Consider the following 9,307-nt stretch of genomic DNA (forward strand, 5'->3'; position numbering starts at 1 on the left):
GAACTAGGTCTCTTTGGTAAATTTTGGTAGTTCTGGTTAAAATGGGATGGGAACAAAAGCTCTGTTCTGATTGTTGTAGGTACCTTGTCCTTGTCTGAATGTATATGATGGTTGATGTGATGATATGTTGGTGAGTAAGGGACAATTGGTATTTATATGGTTTAAGCTGAGATAGAAAGTGCATGATGATATGGCCGACCCTTAGTAACACATAACTGATCCTCAATCCGCCCTTAGAATAATGAAGATTGCGTACTTCTAAGGGTTGGTCTATGTGGAATCCATTGTCCATTTTATTTTTAGAAAATCACATCACTATTGATGTATCGAAAAATCTTTTATAGTGTGAGCGGAGAAAAACAACTATTTTGAAAAAGAAATGTAAAAGAAAGAAAAAGAAATTGTATACTCGCTCTATAGGATCACACTTACTCAAACGACAAGTAAAAAGTGTTTTATAAAGAATATGCAAGATATACGTGGACTAAGGTTCCGACACTTGTAACCACACACTCCAAGTGGAGTGGTCCGGTTACCTTAATGATGCACTCCCATGGAATGCATTGAGAAAACACGATGTGTTTTTTATAGTCAGATATTCAAGACTATATATGGGGGTCGTTTTAAGTCAGATTCCCTAAGATTATGCATAAAACGGATGATATACTGTTAACGATATACTAATAATCTAAACAGTTGGGAATCTTTATAGAAAAATATATAAAAGCATACACCCCCAAACAGAATGAGATGATGCATGTGAAATGTAATATACACAATGATAATATGATACTTGTGTAACCTATCATGAAACTTATGCAATAACCCTTCATAGTTGAATTGTCCAAAAGAGTGAGAGGTTGGTGGTAGAGGTCCTTCATGAGGCTCAAATGATGGTGAACATGACATACCAGGTTTCTCAACTACTGAAATGATGGACTCTTGCGTTTGTATATTGGGTGAAGTCTTTTTACTAGGAAGGTTTAGAAAATTATGAATGATCTCAAAGGCAATTGGCTTAAGTGCGAATTTGATGTTTATTTGAAATGGTTTAATTCATGGTGTTGTCCTCATAAATTGGTGGATTTTTTATGAATGGAGGTTGGATTTCAAGAGGTGTTAGTTTGGGATGGTGATGGTTGGGTGGTGGTTCTTCACATGATCTCGAGGACTTAGAGAATTCTTCATCTAGTTTTGGCTTTTCTACAAGATTGTGGTTCATATCTGCAATAGTAAGGATGTCACAAATTTGTTCCATCGATAAGTCTTGAACGGCAAAACTAAATTGAAATCCACTTTCCACCATAGATTTTACTCCCTCTTTCCCAAGCACTTTATTTTCTTTATCCTCTCTGCCTAGATCTTCATAAAATATCTTACAGTCATTTTCCAAATGTGTCGAGTCCAATATATGCTCTTGAGTTTCTTCTGCTGGAGTTTCCTTATTTATAGGTGATGATGCATTAAGACATGTGAGAAAAATTATGACTTCAGGCAAATAGTCATCGTCATAAGATCTGGAATTCACACGATAGTCAGGTGGATGGTGATGGGATTTTAATTGGTCATTAATATCAGGATGGGCTTTAGCAATGGGCTTTGTTATAGTAACACCTTGTTTCTCTTGTCGGATGGGTTCTGGACTTGTAGGAAGAATATTAGTTTGAGATGAGGCATTATTTGAATCGGATTGGAGAAAACATAAAGTAGTTGCTATTTGTTGAGTTAGTATTGTTTGCTTGGCCATTTCATGGTAGAGTTGGTCTGTGATGGATGGTGTAGTGGAATATGAATTTGATATGGTAGAGTTGGTCTGTGAATGGCAATGGGTCTTGGTTGAAACCATACTCTGACTGACCATATGGATATTGGAATGGTGGTTGACTATTTGTGATGGAACTCCATGAATTGTCGGCATGACTAAAAAACTCTTTAGTGTATTGAGTACTAGGGAAGTTTGAGATTTGAGGTTCATAATCATAACGATTTCCCGTAGTAGACTCGAATTCGGTATATGATGGACAATGGGATAACCAGTGATAAGGACTACAACAAAAGGAATAAGGTTCTGGGTTTGCATTATAATTCCATGACGGTTGCAGTGCATATTGAAAAAACATGAATGCTCAATCAATGATGATGCACAAACAGTAGAATTTTTTATTTTTATTTATTTTTTTTTTGAAAATATTTACTTTTGGTCTATATTTTACTATGCCATGTTTAGATGAACAATTGGGTGCGAGACTAGGATGGCTCTACTACACGTCTCAGAAAAGTAGGCAACTTCACCAAATGGTGTGTTACCAAGAATCTCACTTATGATGAATTTGGGGGAGGAGAGTGATGACTACACCATAACAGGCTATTTGCAATGGCAAAAAACCGTTGCTAATAATTTTCGTAACGCTTTTTAAGTGTTGCAAATATGGCATGGGCAAAGTGTTGGAAATTTTTGCAACGGTTAATAAGCGTTGCAAACAGAAATTTCCAACGATTATTAACCGTTGCAATAATAATTTGTAATGATTTGACGCTTTTTATAACTTTTTTCGTACACAAATTTAAAACCTTTGCAACAGTTTTTAAGCGTTAGTAATTTGTTAAAAAATTACCAACAGTTCTTAAGCGTTGCAAAGTTATTAATTAATTTTAAAAAAAATAATTTAAAAGTCATTTGTAACGGTTATAAACCGTTGCTGATGGGTTGCTACTGATAAAAAAAAAAAATCTCATATTTTGTTTCTCCTCTATTGACAACCATTGCCTACAGAACTATCAGAGACCACACAACAACAGTAACAATGTTTCAATTTTTTAACACAAGTGATAGCAAAGAACATATGTTTCAGGAACTCCGAATGCTAAAGAAAACAAATAAACGAACAAAAGTCTCAGCAAACATTGCACACTTTCTTCTTGTCCTAAACCAAGAGATTTCTGAGCATTTGCAATGCCTTTCTCATCTGCAAAAACAACTCACTTCCGTTATACAAAACAGAAATGGAAGAGCCTAAAGTAATGCACTTTCACATGCATCTGTCTGCATCAGCCAACAAATGTGACCAAATAATCTGGCTGGTACATTACAATCTATGGAAAACATGCATAGAATGTCATAAACATGCAAACAACAATGACAGATTTGAACATACATTAAGTTACTTGCTTCAACTCCGTTACTGCTCAGGGTATTGAGGTAGGACGTTTCTTAACATTAGGTAAAATGGTTTTTTACGATGAATCAGCATAGTGTTAAGTCGCTAGTTTCTAATAGAATTATAGGTGAATAGAATTTGGGTCAGCATATAGTGGGTGAACTATGGAAGTACGGTGGACTATTAGCTTCCTAGCTTAAGTAATTAGCTTCGTTCTTGAAAGCTCGGGCATTAGAGGAGCTAGCATTTGCTAGTTCTTAATAGAAGCAACCACCTTGTCTCTTAACTACCATCTTTATTTTAACACTACCATCCATGTAAGCACAAAGCTACATCCACTATGATTGTGAAGTTTGTCTCCAACTACCATGGAACATCATATTTGTTGCCATATACTGTAGTTCACTGAAGGAACACAATATTACAAGTGGAAACTTAAACTAAACTTACCGAAGAATTGGGTGAAAATGGAAGTGAAGAAGCTCAAATTACGCGAAACATTGTATGCCATAACCGGCGGAAGAGGTTTCACAAGGGTGTCAATGGTATCCACAATGATGGGTCTCATTTCTCCTTTAAAGATCACAGAGCTATTTTATAAAATAAATAAAAATAGACAACAAAAGTTAATGCTTCATGTACATATTTTTCCTTCTAAAACAAATCATGTTATATACAAAACAATTCAATGTTTTACGTCAAACTGCAAAGCACTTGACCAGTTCTAGTTGTTTCTAATTTCTCAAATGAAAGATGTCTAAGTCAAAGCAATGTGCTCAAAAGAATTGAGAGGAACTATGAAACAAGCTAAAAAAAACATGCACCTGGACTGACCCAACCCTCCCCCTTCAATCAAAACTTTGCTGACACTTGCTAAACTGCTTACATATAGTTGTTTACAAGTAACAACCACATGCATTGCCAGCCGGAAAAGTACGTCAATCTACCAATATCAATATATTAACTCTTAACTTCTTAAGTTATCCAATGAAAGTAGTAGATAACAGGCTATATATATGTTTCATACATATCAAAACCATTTTTATATATTGGGGGAAAATACATCACAATCTTCACATAGATTAGGAATGAAGGCATAAACGCATAATACTGAAGTACTCACATAGAAAACAGAACAATTAATTCTTCCTCACGCTGATATTAAATAAAGCAAACTCCCATATACATCTTGCATTCAATCCAATACAACAAAAAAAACACATTATGCACTTTCTTTCTTGTTTTTTTTAAAAAAAAAGGGAAAAAAGAAACAGAAACAACATTGTTTTTCATTCGACAAACACATATTTTCTACAGAGAAAAAATAGGTGGACAATCTGATTTGCACTCTTAGTTCGAGATAACGAAACTTACAATACGGAACAATCTTCCAGCGCTGGGTATCACCTTTCTTCCACTCCCAGAGTACAACAACAATGCCATCACGGACTCCTTCATGGTTTTTATCTCCATTGAAAGCATCCATGTTCAAGCGAATATTGTTTACCATTCTTATGCATCTGAAGGTATCACCAAGGTCCTTACTTTCTGTCCACAGGATAGACTCATCGAAAGCATTTGGATTGTAAGGAACTAGCTGTACCTGTTCAGCCACGTTAAGAATGCATTAGCTCTGGCATGAAATTCCACACATACACATAAATAGAATTAAAATAACAGACATCCAACATTCCTTCTAAATTCTTTATGAAGTTGTAACCTAAAAGTAAATTTTGTTGTAAACACATTGGACTCTGGCTACTCATGTCAAAACACTCTCAAGTAACGAGATCTGAAAGAACCTTTGATAGGTATGAAGGAATGGCCTCCGAACATGGTAGAAACTGATTGGAGAAAGTGAGATACATTGTTTGTCATGTTTCTTGCGAAAAGTCAAGGCGGAATTTTCAGAAATAATTAAAGTTTATAGTTAAAAAACAAACAAAACAATGACCATCTTATTAGTAAATCAGTAACTGTTCACATGGAGCTGTTTAAGAAATCTTTGCAAATGAATAAGTATTTTCAACAGAGCCAAATAAGGCTATGATGATGATATGGCTTGGTAAGATTGGTGTAGTATCACTACGCCAGTGGGAGTAAAGGTTAAAAATTCAACATTTCAGAGCTTGCTTAACTAGACATCAAAGCTAAGTGTGTAATATTATCTTGTAAGGGAAGAAGCCTTTGGGAACTTGTCTACAATTGAAGATAGATGCAGAAAGGATAAAACATTACAGGCTGAGTGGCTCCAAGAGAATGCTTGATGGCCTAACCAGTAGCTTTGTTGACAAGAGCAAAAGAAGGGAAACCCTCAGCGTCCTTGACCCTTATGTCGTGCCTCTCATCTTTGATCCAGTGCTGCATTCAGAGTGGAAAGGAACTATTGGCTACTTTATTAATGTCCGTCACTGATATCTTTGAGAATTCTTTGGGCTGCAGGAAAAATAACCATCATTAAGAAAGCAATTTGAAGCTTTAGATATAGCATAATGATGAAGGAAGGACTTATACAAATAAAGAAAGATCCAACTGAAATACCTGAGTAGTCAGGACCCAAATAACTTGTGCTTAGTGCCTCGACAATCTAAACAAGATAAAATAACTATCAAACAGTAACCATACAGGGAAAATTCAAGATAAGTTACAACTTTAGTTAATTTGAATTTAAATTTTAATACTCACAAGAGGCAACCGATCCTTTTCTTGCTCTCCGATGGTGGATGTCCATTTTCTGCAACCAAAAAAATTATAGTTTCTAGTATTTAAAAAGCTTATTATACTTTAAAGAGTGTTCACTACCATAATTATGTGCACAAATGAAATCGAACTCAACCAAGTCAAAAGACTCAAAACCAGATCACAAGAGAAGCCACAAAAATTTCTGAAGAAATCATAAAAGGACAAGATTACAACCGCATCACAAACACCCATCAGAACTTCAAGGTGGTAAAGCAGTTTCTTCCCCACTTTTAGTTAAAGTGAAAAGGGGTTTACGGAGATCAACATTATTCAAGACGCGCCAAAAGTATTTTCAAATACAACATTAATTCCTTTTTTGATGATTTCAGGTGCAAAATATTTATGGTAACAACATGCAGAACTACACCGATTAGCACACATTATGACATTACACAACACCACATTGAGACTTAACACTATACCATGTGACAGACCCGAACATTTGTAGCTTACAAAGATAGTAAGATAACACGTAAAGTAAAAACTAAGCCTCAATTCATATGACGATCTATAACCATATTGGTAATCGGCTCATAATATCAGATCAATGTACAAGTATTTGAAATGATAACAGTGCAAATATGTTATACGGACATTAGGTGAGTGCAATGTCAGCATGTTAAACATACTTAGTGTTGCTATAACCTATAACTCCGAGTACTAGATCATCCCTTATCCAAAAATAAAAAACAAAAGTACTAGATCATTTTAACTGCAGGTATTATAGATTAAACATCTTCAAAATTTATTTGTAACCAAGTTACCTGTTTGTCAGGAAGAGTGCCTTTGATAGATGGCTGCGAAATTGAGTAACAACGAGGGATACCACCTAAAGAGAACAAAAGAATAAATACAAAAAAATACGTCGATCCCAAAATAAATATAAAATTTGAATCATTGAAATACTGATTATAACAACACAAAGCCAACTATTTAATACCAAAAATCAAAAACGAAATAATTCAACCTTAGAAATACAATCTTATCGTATCAACAATCAAGTGCAGTCTCATTAACCAATTAATTATAGGCATTTGAAATGATTGAACACTCTATAGCAATCAATAACACATGTACAACAACAATTTACAATTGACATTTTCTCAATCAAGTTGCAAAGGTAATGGAAACAGTCAACAGTATAAAGAAACGGCAGGGGACAGTAGATCACAACAATTTATATTGTATATATATTATTATTTTTGTGAGTTAGAGAAGTGGTGTGACGTAGTTCTTGAGCGTTGCATTAGAGGCAATGTAATTTCTCTTTATTTTCCCATATTTATGAACAACTTCAACTCTCTTGTTCAACAAATCAATAGGAGATTGCATTTCTCCATTATAGCAAGCATCCCATTCTTTGTGTAGTTTTCCCCATTTATCAGGTCCCTTGCTACTCCCCATTACATATTCAAACTCACTCTCATTCTCTACAACACATAAAAAGAACAAACAAAATATTAGTCCAGGCCAGCTTCCAACCCTTCTCACCAAAATAAAATTTCAACACCAAGAAAACATAACAAAACTTACCAACTTCTTGAGATGTAGTTAGCCTTGAATTCATGGTAAGAATTATAAGAACAATAGCTACAATGGAGATGGGATTTCTTTGATCCTTCATATTTTACTCTAACCTCTCAAAGAAACTTGTACAAACAAAAACAAGATGACACAAGAGTGTAATATACTAATATATGTAGCAAATGCAACAGAGGAATATTCCTATTTAATTAATATATATGTAGGAAATACTAATATAAGATTCCATTTATCTTATAAATATCAAATAACTACTACACAACTCCCAACCTACCAATATGAGTTTAGGTTCCACATAGATGCAGTCAACATTTGAGACAGTTTGATGGTTCATACCTCCTTTCCAAAACAGCACCACTGTGGGTGCCCTGAAACTATTGGTTAGTGCTGGGAAACAAGTAAGTGCCCCCTCACCTGGGCCGAGAAGCGAGATTGCACCACTAACCATTTAGTTACTTTGGTCACTGACCTGTTCGATCTGTTCACTGAAAACAAGTCAAAGCTAACAGATGAACTAGTTTTCCCACATGAAACAGAACCATTTGATGAACACATAAACCGACAAAATGATATTAACTAATTAGAAGTCGTTGGGATATATTTCCATATACAGAAGAGCTAAAAATCGCTTTACAGAAGAAAGAATTACATAAGCACCCAGGCAACAGCAGAAAGTCATTTTCAGTGTTGTATTTTATAGAGCAAGGTATGTGCAATAGCCCCATGACACTACTCATGTGTGTCAAAGCGAATCCACGCTAAATTATTGTCAACATAAGTTCAACAAAGAGTCTCAATGTAAACAAGTTGACGTAAGCTCTATCACAAAGACTACTACTAAAACGTCATATACAAGACAAATACAACTCTCACTCTCACTACAACATCACAAGCAAAGCACATAGCACATGAACTATAAACTACACATCATTTGCATTACTCATAAACAGCATCAAACCTTTTTCGAAAAGCATAATATATCGTTTTTCAAAATTACCGCGATGATATTTGCACCAACACTATATATCTGGTGATACAAACCTGCGCTGACAAACATATCTAACTCTCAATAATCCATCACCATCATCATTCCCAAACCCACACAAAAAAAAAAAATCAGATCTACTCTAACAAATCCATATCCACACCAGAAATGAAATAAAACCGAGCAAATAAGTTTAAAAAACGGTAAAAATGAAAGATTATACCTAGGCATGATACCATCGGGTTGGATTCCATGTTCGAGACAATAGAGTTCCCAACATGAGTTACCAACTTGAATCCCTACCTGACCAATATGAATACTAATTATTTATCTCATTTTCTGCTTTTCATATCTGCGTTATTTTTTGCAAAGAAAGAAACTAGATCTGGAAAAATAAGTAGAAAATAAAACCCTAAAAAACCGATTTTCTAGTTATAAACAAATTTGAAGAAAAAGGATAAAAAATGACTTGGTTACTTTGTTCCTTTGGTTTCCAGCAAGATCCACCGAAAATTAGTTTTGTACGGATTCAAGGATTTGAAGAGAGAGAAGTAAAAATGTGAGGGATCTTGAAATGCCGCGGTGAGAGAGAGAGGAGAGAAAGAAAGCTATGTTTTATACTTAGAGCACGATTTTTTTTGTTTCCCTCTTTCGAAATGATTTTTAAGCCTTAGTAATTAATTTATGAAATTCACCCAAATAAACCAAAGCTTTACAACATTGTCAACGGTTATTTAACATTGTCAATAAATAATCATTGCAAAGCAAAAAAAGTGCGTGTTGCAAATATCCTATTATGGTGTCCACTGGAATCTGGCAACTGATTACTTTAAATCCTCGTGGCTATATTTTTGTCCTTTTCTGAAAGAGCGTGACTACT

The 9,307-nt window shown here is 34.8% G+C and overlaps 1 protein-coding gene across 13 annotated transcripts; it reads right to left on the reverse strand.

The window, feature by feature from the left end:
• Positions 1 to 2,794: 2,794 nt before the first annotated feature.
• Positions 2,795 to 9,085, reverse strand: LOC147510997 (uncharacterized). Of its 13 annotated transcripts, none has more exons than XR_015219148.1 (8): positions 8,905 to 9,085; positions 8,651 to 8,730; positions 7,717 to 8,483; positions 6,665 to 6,729; positions 5,844 to 5,892; positions 5,700 to 5,745; positions 5,397 to 5,594; positions 4,363 to 4,761 (listed from the first exon to the last, which is right to left on the reverse strand). XR_015219148.1 is itself a non-coding variant. In XM_086602852.1 (8 exons), the coding sequence occupies exons 3-7, from the start codon at positions 7,888 to 7,890 to the stop codon at positions 5,557 to 5,559; spliced, it is 372 nt and encodes a 123-aa protein (XP_086458978.1). In that variant the 5' UTR covers positions 7,891 to 7,920; positions 8,651 to 8,730; positions 8,905 to 9,085; the 3' UTR covers positions 4,363 to 4,761; positions 5,397 to 5,556. The 13 variants fall into 13 exon arrangements, 7 of the variants coding, with proteins under 7 accessions (XP_086458978.1, XP_086458974.1, XP_086458975.1 ...); XR_015219147.1 differs by having other exon boundaries at positions 8,651 to 8,726; positions 8,897 to 9,085; XM_086602852.1 differs by having other exon boundaries at positions 7,717 to 7,920.
• Between the last annotated feature and the right edge of the window lie 222 nt (positions 9,086 to 9,307).

The sequence above is a fragment of the Coptis chinensis genome, chromosome 3, assembly GCF_015680905.1.
Source record: "Coptis chinensis isolate HL-2020 chromosome 3, ASM1568090v1, whole genome shotgun sequence".
NCBI lineage: Eukaryota > Viridiplantae > Streptophyta > Magnoliopsida > Ranunculales > Ranunculaceae > Coptis > Coptis chinensis.

What these genes read in the sequence shown, in the direction of transcription:
- LOC147510997 (XM_086602852.1), bottom strand. Translation starts at nt 7,890, where the DNA reads ATGGTTAGTGGTGCAATCTCGCTTCTCGGCCCAGGTGAGGGGGCACTT. An exon ending in TGGAACCTAAACTCATATTG is followed by an intron (nt 6,730 to 7,716) that starts GTAGGTTGGGAG and finishes TGTTCTCTTTAG; the next exon opens with GTGGTATCCCTCGTTGTTAC. An exon ending in GCACTCTTCCTGACAAACAG is followed by an intron (nt 5,893 to 6,664) that starts GTAACTTGGTTA and finishes TTTTGGTTGCAG; the next exon opens with AAAATGGACATCCACCATCG.